Below are 16,579 nucleotides of genomic sequence, written 5' to 3' on the forward strand. Positions count from 1 at the left end.
TTGCATCGATTATAGGGCACTAAACAAAATTACCCATAAGGATGTTTATCCAATGCCTCGTATTGACGATGCTTTGGATACCTTACAAGGTGCCGAGTATTTCTCGAGCCTCGACTTGCGCTCCGGATATTGGCAGATTCCCATGCATGAGCCAGATAAAGAAAAGACTGCGTTTGCTACACCTGATGGTCTTTTCGAATTTAACATGATGCCTTTTGGACTGTGCAATGCACCAGCTACGTTTGAACGTATGATAGATACAGTACTCCGTGGCTTAAAATGGAAGACCTGCCTTTGTTACTTGGACGACATTGTCATCTTTTCGTCGAGTTTCTCCCAGCACCTACAACGTCTAGAGCAAGTTCTCGCGTGTCTAGCAAAAGCTGGTCTCCAACTCAATACTAAAAAGTGTCGCTTTGCAAGCCGAAGCATTAAAGTATTGGACCACGTCGTCAGTAAGCATGGCATCCACCCTGATCCCGATAAAATCGCTGCAGTACTGCAATTCCCGCCACCAACCGCACTTAAAGAACTCCGCAGCTTTCTAGGACTGGCGTCCTACTTTCGCCGCTTTGTCCGTGACTTCGCCACCATCGCCGCTCCTCTGCACAAATTCTGACTTCGCGCGCGTCCTTTGTGTGGTCGAACGACTGTGAAGCCGCCTTCCAGACCCTCAAACGAGTTCTCACGTCAGGGCCCGTGCTCCGTCATTTCGATGCAACGGGCCCGACTATTCTACACACTGATGCCAGTGGGCATGGAATTGGCGCTGTCCTGCTGCAGCGGAATCAGAAGTCCGAAGAGCAAGTCGTGGCTTATGCAAGTCGTGCTCTTTCTCCTGCTGAGCGCAACTACACGATTATAGAACAGGAATGCCTCGCCATCGTGTGGTCAATACAAAAATTTCGTCCCTATCTCTACGGCCGCCATTTCACAGTTGTGACCGACCTTCATGCTCTCTGTTGGTTGTCGTCCCTGAAAAACTTGTCTGGACGCCTTGGCCGTTGGGTACTGCGCTTACAGGAATATGAATTCACTGTCACGTATAGGTCCGGCAAACAACATCAAGATGCCGACGCTTTGTCACGCTGCCCGCTGTCCCCAAACGCCCATGCTTCACCTTCGGTATGCACGTCACCATCTAGCCACACGTCTCAGCACACGCCCAGTAGTAGCCCGGGACAGTCGGTTGCCTCAGTTGACTTTCTCCCGTCTACTGACCTCGTCTCACTCCAACGTACTGACCCATACTGCCGTACGCTGATCGACCGACTTACTGGCTTGGCACGACCCCCCAACAGTCGCTTAAGACGACAACTTTTGCGTTTTAAGCTTCAAGGTGGAGCGTTATTTCGATCAATCTACCATCCTTCCGGTAACCGATGGGTACCAGTCATACTGCGCTCACTTCGACTCCAAGTATTAGAAGAATTTCACGACGACGCGACGGCTGGCCACTTGGGCTTTCATAAGACCTACGACCGCATCAAAACGCGTTGTTTCTGGCCGGGCCTTTCCACCTCTGTCGCCAAATACGTTGGATCCTGCGCGTCATGCCAGCACAGAAAACGCTCGACATCCCTTCCAGCCGGTCCTCTGCAGCTTCTACCATGCCCGTCCACCCCCTTCGAAATTGTGGGCATAGACTTGTACGGGCTCCTCCCACTCACGCCTGCTGGTCACCGCTGGATCGTTACCGCAGTGGATCATCTAACGCGGTACGCTGAGACAGCTGCTCTTCGCTCTGGTACTGCCTCCGAAGTCGCCGAGTTTTTCGTGCACAGTATCGTTTTGCGCCACAGCGCACCGCGTGTCCTCCTGAGTGACCGTGGCAAGACGTTCCTATCGCATGTCCTACGTGAAGTCTTCCAGGCCTCGGGCACCATCCATAAGACCACATCATCGTACCATCCGCAAACAAATGGTCTTACGGAGCGTTTTCATCGAACTTTGTCTGACATGATGTCAATGTATGTTCGACCCGATCACACCAACTGGAACACCATCCTACCTTTTGTGACGTTTGCGTATAATACTGCTGTCCAACGTACAACCAATTACAGTCCCTTCTTCCTTGTGTACGGTCATGCGCCGTCTTTCGTCTTGGACACTACACTCCTTTCAGCACCTGCTGCTCCATCCGCATCTGTTCCTGAAGAATTTGCCGCTCGCATCTCCCGGTGCCGTGAACTTGCGCGCGCCAACACCGCTACCATTCAGGACAAAAGGAAAATTCGCTATGATGCGACGCGTCGCGTTGCTTCGTTCCGCCCAGGCGACGAAGTTCTTTTGTGGACACCTGTTCGCGTACCGGGGCTCTGTGAAAAATTTCTCCACAGATATCTCGGCCCCTACACCGTTTTGGAACGAACTTCGGCCGTTAACTACCGCGTCACTCCTGTCACCTCAGCTACTGACCGCCGCCGCCGCACTACGGAAATCGTTCATGTATCTCGCCTGAAACCCTACATTCGCCGTACCTACCCTTTCTAGCTTGCGGTCTTGCTGACCGCTTTCCTGAAGGGGGGGAAGTTAGTGTGAGCGCATTTTGCGCATATCGTCGTCGTCATCTGTACAAACGACTCATGATCTTGTGTGAGCGCTATTTGTGCATATCATCATCGTCATCTGTACATACGACTCATCATCATTTTTTGTCTCGTGCGGTGCTTCGTCTCTAACTCGGGCGACTGCTCGGAAATAAAGGCATCGCATCGGTCAACGTCTCACAATATTAGTATTAATGAAAAATGGGTCGAGAAGTCAGCAGTTTCAATGCACATCACTGAAATATTAAATCACTGGGTGGACCGGCTGATATAAAAATCAGTTCATCGACGCTTTCTGCAACACCGTGATATCCCTTCAATTTGCGCGATCTGTCTGCAGTGTGCACCCCAAGTGAAGTCCACTGCGCCGCGTCTACAATGGTCACCGCAGCTTCACTTACTGCATGTTTCGTGCTGTTCCTGTTCGTTGTTGCTCAGAGTGGCCAACCAAGGTCGGCCGCGAATACGAAGGCGCGGCGGTCTGTCTACTTCCGTCGTTTGCTGTGTCCAGCATTTCGTAGGTGCCTGCATGTTCGCACTCGCCACCTGACGCTACTGGCGCAGGCACCTGAACGGCGCCTCAATGGAGCTGAACAATAATTAAACAAGTGGTGACCCCGCAACAGTGAAATTTAGTTAGAGCCAGGCGATCATAAATCAACTATGCCCATAAGCCCAATGCTACCCACCATGACATGAAAACCAAATATTTTTATAGGCTGTGCACTCGCTGGTAAGAATTTTCGCGCTTCCAGAAAACTACATGCGCGTCCCTTGCTATCAGAGCTCTGTGTCAATGTTGTCGAGATTAACTGTGCCAGTTAGAAATGTTAAGCTCCATAGAGCCTGATGCCCTCATTTTTGTGGTTAAGGCCGGCAGACAGCCTCTACAAGATAATAAAAACATAAACAATGCTTTAAAGCCACAAAGAATTGCGATAATGACCAACTTTTACAGCACAGCGAAAGCTTACGATGTGCGTCTTTGAGCCCATAAAACCCCTGTCGCCCCCTGGCGACCGCTATAGAAACTCGAGAAGTGTAACAACGCGCTTGCGGCGCTCATTTGGCCACCTCTCCTATTCTACCACTGTGGCCTCGGAGAACTGTAACCGCCACCGAGATCATATTCCCAAAAGCATTGCAGGCAACGTTTTAATTTCGGGTAACTAAAGTTAACAATGAGACTAGCTCAAGTGAAACATCTTTGCTGGAAATGGGGCTGCAAGTCTGCAAGGTCGCATAAGTGGGCCTTTTTTTTGGTCGGCTAAAAGCTTGAACGATTTGATCTCCTAGACAAAAAATGGCACACAAGGCTGTATGCATCTCCCATTATTTTTGCCCCATCTTTGTGTGCATTGTACCATAGTCCCTCAACACTTTTCTGGTCACGAAACTCCGCTGTTACTCTATGGGAGAGCTTGATATGTCGCATGAAGCCGCCGTGCTGCGGCGTCACCACAGCTGAGAGGCCACCTTTCTCCATGTTAAACCCGGAGTGATCAGGTGCAGTCAGCGTGGGCTGAAAGTTTGAATGCGTACTTTGTATTTGTGATTGATATTTAGGCAAGATCTGAATTCTGGCATTCTACAATTGAAGCGGCACGTTCGCTTGATGATGCCGTTCAGGTGTTGTGTGCCGGCGGGCTGTTCCAGCTACAAAGGCACTGCCGAAAAGGTATCGCTGTTTCGCATGCTGAGTATTCGTGAGCACTTCGAGAATTGGAAGCGAGCCATACCACAGCAAGAAACGGATGATTTCAGCTTCGAGTCCAAGCATGTGCGTGTGTGTGCGAAGTACTTTGAACCATCATCCATCTCTGTACGGAAAATTTCACGATAAACGGTGACGGCCATATCGTTGCCGAGGGACAAGCCGCGCCTCAGGCCTACTGCCATTGCTCGTTATCCTCGTGTTTTCGACGGCCTGTGTGTGTGATTCTCAGTAGCCTGTTCTGTTTACAAGATTTGTTTCATTTATATATTGCAAATAACATCATCGGTGCCTATTAATACTTCCATGAGAACATAAGCACATATAAAAACTTTGTTCTGGTTTAAACAATAAAATATTTATCACCTGTAACCATGATTGCACTGTCTGTGTGTTGATATTTATAGACGGCAAATTATTGGCATAACCACTTAGTTTGAGTGCTTGCCTATGGATTTCGCATGCTGATAGCAACAGCTATTGGCACTCTGCTTGTGCGAGTTAGAGAATAATAAGCGCAGTGCTGAGTCAATCGGGCATAATAATCCGTTTGGTTTTCATTGGGTATATTCACAACGAAAATCGCGTTTGAGAACTTTGTCACACATTTGGAATAATATGCACGAAAACTAGCAAAGCTTGCGATACATGAAAAGTGACTATTTCCCTTCAAGCAAGCGTTTCATTCACGGCTACGATCTGCCAATGTACCTGTTCCAAATTAATTCTGACCTCATAGAACATTTTATGTTATGTGCGATTAGAATCTGTCACCATCGCCTGAATGGCTGGAGTCCAATCGGAATTTGGTGACAGCACACGATCTTGAGCTCAGGTTGTTGTTTACTGGCAATGCCACGCTGCTAATGTCTTATTCTTTGTACAGCGCATAAAAGTCACTTAAAAGGTTTTAATCGAAGCCGGTTCGGCTGACTAATGACAGATTTTTTAGTAAAAAGAATTCTATGCGCGTCGTCTGCTGACACACGGAGCTGCCAGCTGACTTTGAGATTGTTTACTTTTTGTACGCGCCTTGATTTCGCTTAGAAAACACTCTCAGATGTTGGAAGTTTGGATACTGTAACTACTACGAAAAAATAGAATTTAAATAAAATCGAAAAAAAGCTGGGCTTTCGATCTCAACGTGACCAGAGTAGAAAAAATACCGCCGCCTGCGGCGGCCGCTAGGCTAGGTGGCCTTTCTTTTACTATGGCGCCCCTAGCAGCAGGCGCCGACTCTATATCAAACTGAAGCGGGAGTTTCGTGACCAGAAAAAGCTATTAAAGGACTATGATTGTACGTAGAATTGTTGTTTCTACTTTGGTGTTAGCAATACATGGGTACATCTACCACCTCTGGCACATCACTTCTTATAGGTGGCATCTCGTCTTCAGCAGAGTAGCAGTCCCATGCTTCTTCAAGGCAAAGTGTGCTTGGTTTGCCTGGTCATATCTTCTCCCAAATCTCTCTGCAGGATAGCCAAGCTCAGAGAAGACGCCAGCCACGGCCACCGCGGGTGGTGCCATCCGTGGGTAGAACCAGTTGGCGTTCAGACCTACCGCGGCATGCTCAAGCAGTCAGCTTTAGTGGTTCTGAATGCTGTATCCTTTGAGCCTCCTTTCCCCACTGTTACTTGCATAGTTGCAAATGTGACTGCACCTGCCGTGGTTGCTTAGTGGCTATGGGATTGGGCTGCTAAGCACGAGGTCACGGGATCGAGTCCCAGCAATGGCAGTTGCATTTCAATGGGGGCGAAAGGTGAAAACACCCATGTACTTAGATTTAGGTACACGATAAAGAACCCCAGGTGGTCCAAATTATTCTGCAGCCCCCCACTACAGCGTGCCTCGTAATCAGATGGTGGTTTTGGCACGTACAACCCCATAATTTATTATTTATTTTCAAATGAGACTGCACATCGTGACAACCATTAGCTGCGAATTTCAGCTGCAGCAAGCATGCAGCTGTCAGCCTGCCGAGCAGAGGAACATTCTTTTAACTATGGTAGTTGACCTTTATTTACCTAACTACGGGAGGGACCGCTGACAGAAAGCTATGAGAAGTAGATTGACGTGGACCTGTGACATCTCTAAGCTAATCATGCAATGAAAGACGCCGAAAAAGGAAATGTTAAATATTGAAGTACAGTTGCATAATAGAAACCAGCAATACCAACAAAAATGTGCAGTTTCTTTTTACAAGTTATGAAAAAGTTCATCTGCCAGGATCAATTGAGGTGGGTCTCTAGCTGGCCAAGTTGCATTTTTATTTATTCCAGTATTATTCTTGGACTGTAATTTTACCTATAAATAGCTTTAATTGTTCTTCTTGTACTAGATTTCTGCTTCATTTCACATTGTTCTTTTTTGAAAAAAAGTGCGAGACGCTCTTCCCATAAGGTTTGAGACTGACAGGACTTGCAAAGTTGACATTGCTCTACCATGCAGTGCTGCTTATATACGTGTGCTATCTCATCAACCGCTGCTTCCGGTGCATGTTGGTGATCTTGCACTAGCAAGGCGCAGATACTATGCACCTTGAAACCTCTTTTACTGTGGCACATAATGTGCGGCCATTTATCATACACTCGTAAATGATGGCCCATTGCCTTCAAAATTTCATCGCACACCTTTGTGTCTTTCTCTGTCTTTCTAGCTTGTATTATTTTTATTTTATATCACACAATTGACACACAACAGCCTTCGGGAACACAAACTACATCTTGCTTTCACGAGTAAAATTATATGGGCTAGATATGACTGAATACAAAACTTGTATCTGTTCATGGCCTCGTTATTGCAGTCACTTTTACATGTACCAGGGCACAACTTCCACATTTCCCTATTGTGAGGGAACGTCGTTTGCTCAATTTGAGCATCTTTGACTGCTTTGCCTAGTAGTGCTATTCTGTTGTATGTAGCCGGTTTCTTCATTGGCTTGAAATCAATTCCTATTCCTGCATGAAGCAGGGGTTTCCCTCTTTGGCCTTTCACAGTTGAAAAAGTGAAGTTGAAATAATATGGCAGCACTTTCATTCCGTGCCACACCAGAAGGTGAGGGGGTAGCACCAAATAGTAGCATAGATTGGTGGTACATAACCTGGCTGGCAGAAAAAGCTTCTATAGCTAGCCATTACTTTTTAGTCTGCTTTTTTGTGTGTAGATATCAAAAAACATGAATTTTACAGTGAGGTACGGGCTGCTCGGTAAACAATGCCATGACACATTGCAAGATGACAAGGCTTTCTCTCGGTCACATGCCAGAATGCAAGACCATGATGTGGGAGTGGTTGGGCAGTCGTTGAGCAGTATTTGAATGGCCATGCTTGGGAACAGTGATAAGCCATGAACGAAGCTGCACTTGTGTTTTGTTTGGCTGTCCACTTATCATTTGCAAGCCAGGAATTATACTTGACGGCAGAATTGTTAATAGCGTTTCACAGTTCACACTACAACGAACATGCTCCTGTCTCCTACCTGCACCAGTGCTTCTACGTGGACCAGAAACTGGGGGAAGGCTCTTTTGGAGTGGTAGGTTTACCTTTTATTGCATTGCTTAACACTTTGAATATTCTTGAAAAGTTACAGCTGTGTATGTGTTCCCTTACTGTGTAAAAAATGCCATACCAACAGCCCAATTCGCAGCTCTTCATTTATTTATTTCCCGAGATGTCTGACGAGAATCGTCGCTGCATATCGCCAGGTGTACAAGGTGCGGTGCCTGGATGACGGCCGGTGGTATGCGGTTAAGGTAGCCAATCGTGAGTTTCGGGGCCAGCGCGACCGTTGGCGGCAGCTGCAGGAGGTGGCCAAGCACGAGCTGCTGCCGCCACACCCGCACTGCGTGCGCTTCATCAAAGCCTGGGAGGAGGACTACCGGTTGTACATCCAGACGGAGCTGTGCGAGTGCAGCCTGGCTACCTACACCGAGAAGCACCACAACCTGTCCGAGCAGCTCGTCTGGGAGTTCCTTGTCGACCTACTGCTGGTATGAGCACATAACGAATGTATGCACCAACATCCACTAGAGCGCTAGTTCTGGCATTCAACGGGCTTGTAAGATACTGCGATAGTGACATGTGCCGCTTCAGGATTTTCAGGGATGCAAAACTTTTGGTAAACTGACTGTTAGTAGTATCAATAATTTTTTGAAACTATCAATAGTGTAAAAAGAAAACACAGTCGACAGGCCAAAATATTTTTCGATAATTATTGGTACTGTTCAGTTCACGATGTTCGAAGCAGGGAACGTCGCCAAGTTTGTTGCTTTGTTAATTAATGTGTGCGTCAAGTGGTTTTACATTAATGATAGTGCTGTCAATATCGATAGTAGGCTACCAATTCTTCTATTGATAATATCAAAAGCTCTGCCTTGCTATTCTGTGCGCCATTTTCCTGCTTGTCTTTCTTCCTGTCGCTTTAAAACCCTTTATTCCCTTCCCTCATGTGGAGTAGCTACTGGTATCTTTTTCTGGCTAACATCCCTACCTTTCCTCTATTTTTATCTTTATCGTAAAATTCCGAGCAACCGCCCCCCCCCCTCCCCCCTCGAGCAAGTCGAAATTACCGGTAAAGTTAGGGGGGCCGCTATCCCGGAACGGCACCAAAATTCAAGATGGCCCGACAAAATTTTCCCGCAAAAAAAAAAGCGCAGTGGGAATAGCATTAAAATTTTATTGAACATGAACTTTATTAAGCCAAAGATTTGTTAGTGGTGTTTATCACTCTCAAAGCCACCGTTACTCAAAACCACCGAAATAACTACAGAAAGAGCGCATCGATGCTGCACTGGCGCGTCGCCGTGACCGGCGACACGAACATTGGTTATGCAGCTTCTATTCCAGGCAAAATTATGTCCGCTAGAGTAAAGTGATGCGTAACGTTCACTTTATTAAAAACCATGTCCACGGTGAAACGTTTAGCACTAATGAGAGTTCCGATACAAGTGAAGCTCAGCTGCAGTGCATGGGCTACCGACGGCGGACAGCGAACCGCGGCTCGGCCATGCTCGCATCGCAGGTGGTGGCGCAGCAAATATCAGCATGTTTTCTTCATCGTGTGAAATTATTGCGAGGGAAGAGTAAAGCGGAAACAACGGTAACAAAACATTGCTGCTTAGGAGCGTCGGCGGTTCGTGCTGAAGCGCCGTCTGCTACATATTTGAAGTGAACTGAAAAAGGCCTAGTGACGATATCGGTGGCGAGTGATTAGCAGCGGTGAAGCTGCCGGCGATGCCAGAACGTAGCCGTGACCACTCCTTTGTCGCCGAGTGGTCACGTCGCTGTGCCGTAGGGAACTCCTCTGTGCCGTGCGAGAGTCAAATCTCGCCGTCGGCCCGGTCCGTGAACTACAGACCGCCAGCCGCAGTTCGCCCCGATGCACTCGTGTGCACACTGGGGCGCCCGGGTACGACCATGATTCGATGAAATGGCTCATCGGGGCGCCCCGATGCGCACCGGTGCGATTTGCCGAATTTGCCATTATTTTCGTGGACTGGATGTGGCAGGCCAGTGTTAATGTGGAGCGGGAGGGGGGGGGGCGCTTTCCCGGAACGGCGCGGAAATTTGAAGTTGGCAGTGAAGATAGGGGGGGGGGGGTCTTGCACGGGTGGGGGCGCTTGCTCGGAATTTTACGGTATGCAGGACATTTCATTGATCATTGCTTTTGTTATCCACTGTCACTTATCACGTCACTGGTAAGCAGACACCAATGGCTATTTTGGAGTTGGCTTTTTGCCTACCGTGATGGCTCAGTGGCTGTGGCATTATGCTGACAAGTAAGAGGTCAGTGGTTCAATGCCCAGCTGCATTTCGATGAAGGGGAAATGAAAGAACACTCGGAGCAACAGAAATCTGAGCAAACTTGTAGGAAGTCTTGGTAGGGACTCTCACAAAAATGCTCGTGTGCATCTAGGGGCCCATTAAGGAACCCTGGGTGGCCAAAACTAACTTATGCTCAGTGTCCGTGGTTTGGTCCTTGCAACTGCTAAGCATAACTGACAAAAACATTGTGTGTACAAATGCATACATTGTGATAAAGGTGCCTTAGCTCTGCATAAACGCGGCAGTGGATTGAGCAGCAGCTGTCTTTATTGGAGTCTGTTGTGTTGTCGCAGGGTGTGAAACATTTGCACGACCATGACCTGGCCCACATGGACATCAAGCCGGAAAACATCTTCATCTCTAAGGATGGCTACTACAAGCTAGGTGACTTTGGCCTCGTCCTCGACCTCAAGCGGGTTCGTATGTTGCCTATGTGTTGCTCCCTTGTGATGGTGGTGGAAAGATGGGAGCAAGTACTGAGACTCTTTGCAGTTTATTGTGATAAAATACATGTACAGAAGTGGCCAACAAACAATAACACCAAGAACAACATAGGGGAAAATAATTGTACTTATTATTTGAATTAAAGAAAATGATCAAATAATGGAAAATGAAAACGGATGAAAAAACAACTGTCCGCAGGTGGGGAACGAACCCACGTCTTCGCATTACGCGTGCGATGCTCTCACCATTGAGCTACCGTGGAACCGTTTTCCCATCCACTTTCTGGGGTATTTATATTTTACAACTAGAACTAACCCTGGGAGTGTTAGCCAGCGCCACCACTCACATACCATAGGGCAGATGTGGAACATCCTTTCTGCCGCAGGCATCACGAGCACGTGATCTTTTTGGGTGATGGCAACTGGTCAATAAACCCACATATGCTACCTGAAGGCATCATTGTTGCCGGATTCGAGCCCTCGTTATTAGTGAACGAGAAGAAAGGGAACCAAGGGGCCCGATTTTTAGTTGTAAAACATAAATACCCCAGAAAGTGGATGGAAAAACGGTTCTGCGGTAACTCAATGGTGAGAGCATTGCACGCGTAATGCGAAGACGTGGGTTCGTTCCCCACCTGCGGACAGTTGTTTTTTCATCCGTTTTCATTTTCCATTAATTGAACATTTTCTTTAATTCAATTAATTAGTACAATTAATTTCCGCTGTTGTCCTTGGTGTTATTGTTTGTTGGCTTCTTATGATATGCTTATTAAAAATCGGGCCCCTCGGTTCCCTTTCTTCTTGTTCATGTACAGAAGTGGGTATGATATCATGCAGAAGGAGGTCCCATAGTGAAAACACTGTAGGGGGACCTCCTATGATAGGTTACATGAAATGTAAAATTGCTAAACAGCAAAAAGAATAATAAAAAACTGTTACAATAAAATATGAGCAGTAACACAATTATGAATACAATTAAACAGGTTCAGTGATTAAACAATTCTAGTCAATAAATGAATAGTCAGTATTCAGCATTTAATGGTAAAGGTCAGGGTATTTCACTAGTCGAATTGTGATATTGGTTACAAATAAAATCGTGAAGCAAACGTTTAAATGATGAAATAGAAACAGCTTGTGGCAAAGAATTCCACAATTTAAATAAAACAAAATCAACTCTTTGAGTACCGTAGTTAGTACAAACTTTTGGAAGTAAAAAATTGTTGTTTAGAGAAAAAACGGCGGATCCCACACTGGGGGGGGGGGGGAATCGATGTTATGCGAAGCAGTGTGCGGGGAGCCTACCAATTTAACGAAACGACCATGACAGCACCAAGACGTAGGCGGCTCTTTCGTGCCCTACATGACATGCATGTCATGACATTCCTGTCATGAATCCTCAGGAGTCCCTTTAGCTACGCCTAAGAGACCTTAAGGTGAAAGCCATAGTCATGCTCATGACTATAACTTCGACCATCAACCTTTAGCCTTTTCCTTCACTTAATACCACATCCGAACCCATTCCATTGGGTTTTGAGTGTTCATCTTTTTTCGCTGAGTCATTGTCATTTTTGCTTAGTCATCGCATGACTATGAATTCTACCATCATCCTTTAATGACTCCTTCAATTAGTACCCACGTCAGAAACCATTCCAGTGGTTTTTTTAGTGTTAATCTTTTTTCACTGAGTCATTGTCATTTTTTATGGGCGATTGCTCATGACTATGACTTCTACCGGCATCATTTAGTGTTTCCTTCACTTAGTAACCACGTCCGAACCCTTTTCAGTGGTTTTTGAGTGTTAACCTTTTCCGCTGGGTCATTGTCATGACCTACGACACGCATGTCATGACATTCATGTTATGACATCATTTATGTTCATCATATACTCTTGTCATAGTATGCCAATTTTGGTAGATACAAAGTTAACGAAACAACCATGAGAGCACAAAGATGTGGGCGGCTAGATAGATACTGTCAAAGTAGCAAATGTTCGCCAAGAACTGCTTCGCATTTAAAGCCTGTAATGTTTGTACTGGTAAGTCCTTGCATGAAAACAAATTTAAGAAGGTGATGGTCATTTATTGCTCGATATGCAATTATGTAAATATGAAATTTCACAATATTAGTAATGCAGAGTGTGTTAAGATTGCGGTACAGTTCGGTAACATGTGATCAGCGATTACTTTTAGTAATTCGGATTGCTTGATTTTGGACATGTTGTAAGGCAGAAAGGTGAGAGTGATAGGTTTAACCCTAGAAAGTTATGCAATAGTTAAGATGTCTATGAAGGAATGCATAGTATTGAGTAACTAGAGTATGTAAATCAAAATAACATGTAGCTTTGAGTAGAATCTTAATACCGTATGAAGTTTTTCTTTGTAGTTCATGGATGTGTAAGTTAAATTTTAAGTGCAAATCAAGTTCGACGCCAAGGAAAGAACATTGGTTGGATGGATAAATAGCATGCAAATCAATAAACATTGACACAACTTGCGAATCGTTAGTGGGCCTAGAACTGAAGAATATAAACTGAGGTTTAGAAGCAATTATTATAAGTTTGTTTTTAGCACACCAAGTCGAGATATCTATAAGGTCAGCATTAAGGGTCGTTATAAGATAGTTAATGAAACGACCATGACAGCACCAAGACGTAGACGGCTCTTTCATGCCCTACATGACACGCATGTCATGACATTCCCATCATGAATCCTCAGGAGTCCCTTTAGCTACACCTAAGAGACAGTTACCCGAAGATAAAAGAGTGGTGTCATCGGCATATGGGATGCATTCAGCTAGTGAAGTTAGACATTTAGGTAGATGGTTAATGTATAATAAAAATAAAAGCGGACCAAGAATTAAGCCTTGTGGAACCCCAATGTTAATTATTCTTTTGTTAGAAGAAATACCAGAAATGTATGTTACTTGCTCACGATCAGATAAGTAACTTCAAAAAAGGTTTAGAAGGGTTCCTTCAATGCCATAAGAAGCAAGTTTAGAGAATAGAATATCATGATTAATTGTATCAAAAGCTTTAGTGAAACCCCAAAAAATAGAACCATTGTAGTTACCTTTGTCAATTTCTATTTTGCATTTATCAGTGAAGTAAATGAGAGCAAGGTTAGTTGAATACCTGTGACAGAATCAAAATTGTCTAGGGTGAAATAAGTTAAATTTTTCAAGATAGCTAGACAGACAAATGTGGATTAGTTTTTCAGTAACTTTGCTAAAGAATGTAAGAATACCAATTGGTTTGTAATTGGAAATCTCACTCACTCTCTCTCTGCTTTTCTTTCTTGCACCGGGAAATTTAGATGCGGTCGTCAGCTCCCCTCGCACGTTTTCACTCGCCCATACAGCATACGGCACGTGGCGACTGCGTTATCGCCCTTGGACTTTATACGGAACATCTATGAGCCAAAACCAATTTTAGGGCCACAACGCGTCATAGACACTATCTTTAGATAGGAAATATGGATCTCAAGGGCCACACTTTTGCTGGCGGAAACCGAAAATACGTCATAGTTGTCGCCCCCGGCACTTTGGGCGGCCAATGCCATCGTCAAGCCACCAAGCCAAGCGACATGAAAAGTCAAAATGGCCATTCGGGCCGGCGCGGGGTGGCTGTTCGCAACGTATGATGCGGGAGTGGTCCCACAGTTGCGACGCAACAGCGGGGTTAACAATGCATTGGGTTCAATGGGAGCTGTGCCGGGACCGGCCGAAAACGACGTAACAGCCGGGAAAACGCAGCACCCGGGAATGTAACAGCGTGGTTCTACTGTAACACTATACGACGCTACCGTGACGCTCGCTCGTTTCCGATGCCTCACGCTTGTGCGAAACGACACGCGTCCACGCATCCAGTACCTGGTGGGACATTCCAAGGATGAGAGCTTTGACGAAAACGGAAAACGGGTGGGCGTTACAATCGGAGTAAATAGGGTTAGCGTTTTTTTTTTGCCGAACCTGCATTTAACGAAATCCTCTTTATGACGAAGTTTTTTGGGAATTTGTCAATTTCGTTATATCCAGGTTTAACTGTAGCTCTTCTTTGCATTCTTTATCAGTGTATTCAAAGTATTACAGTATTGTTTGTAGCGATCTTTTAGGTACAGAATAAATGGTTGCCTTTTGGTTTTTTTATATAGGTAATCTTTTTACATAAGCTAATAAGTAATCCTTGTGTTAACCAGGTATTCCTAGGAGAGGAATAACCTTTAGGACACTGTACTGACGTCACGGATGAAGTGATACAGTTGGTTATTCTTGAGACAAAGTTTCTGCAAGCTGGCTCAACATTGTCCATTGACGTAACACAAGACCAATCAGAGTTTGATATTCTACAAATTTAACACGATCAAACAAGTGTTTAACAAAACTTGTGTTATTGACACGAAGACTGCTGTGAAAGCAAAGAGCTATGGGAAAATGATCTGTTATGTGACTGAAGAATGAATGCAGAAAGAGGGAAGAGGAGGTTGGACAGAGCATGATCATTTAGTGTTCCTGAGCCATCAACACAGCAGCAAGTAGAAAGAGAAAGAAGAGATTTGAGGCCGTAACCATGAAAACAACTAGCGTATTAGAGAAGGCATGAGGAAGAAGCATCAAGTAAGTTAATATTTGTTGCCTATTAGGACAACGGACTTGTTTTTTCTCGAGATAATATCAAGAATGGTATCCAGTGCATCACAAAAGGCCGCAATCAGGGAATGTGGAGATCGATAAATGGAACCGTAGACGTTTTTATAATCTTCACCTAATACAGAGTAATCAACTTCGATCCGCACTGACTCGCAGTCGCAGATGTTTAGATGAAGATCTAGCCTTCGTCTGAACCTGATCCCAGAAAGAATAATTATGGCTGCACCACCATGTTGAGAGGAAGTACAGTCGCAATATTAGGCATTATATGAAGGAAAGCAGTAGAGATTCCTATCACCAAGCCAAGTCTCTGAAACACATACGATCAAGAATGAGTGGAGACATAAGGACAACACCTGAATTTCGTGAAAATGCTTACGCAGACTACTCTTCAGGAACACTAAAGAGAAAAATGTGTCAAGCTTTATTTGTAAGTTGCCCTTCTGCAATACCGAAAAAGCCACTCGTACCGTGACAGATTCTGAAGACGCAAGAAGTGAAATACAGGTGGCAATACCACCTTGGAAGTTCAGTTTGCTGATGGACTACATATTATTTTATATTTTTATTTATTTATTTTTGATACACTCTGGCTTTCTTTATGAAGCATTATAGAAGGGAGGAGCTACAAAGTAGTGATAGAGGGACGAAATACAGTACTAGTAGACAATGCATACGCTTAAAAGAAAATCAGCTATTTAGCAACACTGTTGGGGAAAAAAACATAGGGCAGCTACAATGGCAACATTGGTGGACTACATGGTAATCTAAAGGAGCTAAAGACTGACCTTGACAAGTTTACAGAATTTCTACTGAGCTCCTTTGGGGCACAAACACAAGAAACTGTATTGAAGTTCATGATTTCATACCAACGTACTGGCTCTGTGCCTTCAACATAAAATTAAAGATCTACTAGTTCAGTCATCATTTTCTTGTCTAGTAGTAGTCAATCTCTTACCACAGAACCAATGAAAATATTTTGGTGGAAGACTTCAGTCTTAACTGATGTACTGTTTCTCTATAGCATTCGTTTAAGCTGGTAATGTTGCAAATATATTCTGGATTCTAGGGGAATTATTATGCTAGTCCCATCTGGTACCTGAAGTGGACACCCTGATGGGTGTCGTGGTAGCTGTCGTGTTTCTGTCCAAGTTCTGCAGCCTGTACTGCAGGCCACAGTACAGGCACTTCGAGTCTGCCACTCCGTGTGCTTAATGGTGAAATGGTTTTTAATGTGGAATAATCTCTGCCGCTATAACTTGTGTAGCTAATGTGAAGTCAAATTGCTTCTTGTTTGCCAATTGCTGTGCCTCTAGTACTTGATGCACGGTTTTGGAGGAGGGGTGCTACAGATAATGTGTAAACCATGCAGTCACACAGACATCTGTTTGTTATTTTTTATGTAAC

The 16,579-nt window shown here is 45.0% G+C and overlaps 1 protein-coding gene across 1 annotated transcript in view; it reads left to right on the plus strand.

The window, feature by feature from the left end:
* Positions 1–4,167: 4,167 nt before the first annotated feature.
* The window catches only part of LOC119445132 (membrane-associated tyrosine- and threonine-specific cdc2-inhibitory kinase), a 47,313-nt gene continuing 34,901 nt past the window's right edge, over positions 4,168–16,579 (plus strand). The window contains exons 1-5 of the mRNA XM_049662909.1: positions 4,168–4,329; positions 5,739–5,865; positions 7,697–7,794; positions 7,967–8,251; positions 10,379–10,501. Of these exons, the coding sequence (XP_049518866.1) occupies positions 4,168–4,329; positions 5,739–5,865; positions 7,697–7,794; positions 7,967–8,251; positions 10,379–10,501 (795 nt within the window). The remainder of the gene's footprint in view (positions 4,330–5,738; positions 5,866–7,696; positions 7,795–7,966; positions 8,252–10,378; positions 10,502–16,579) is intronic.

The sequence above is a fragment of the Dermacentor silvarum genome, chromosome 1 (assembly GCF_013339745.2).
Source record: "Dermacentor silvarum isolate Dsil-2018 chromosome 1, BIME_Dsil_1.4, whole genome shotgun sequence".
Lineage (NCBI taxonomy): Eukaryota > Metazoa > Arthropoda > Arachnida > Ixodida > Ixodidae > Dermacentor > Dermacentor silvarum.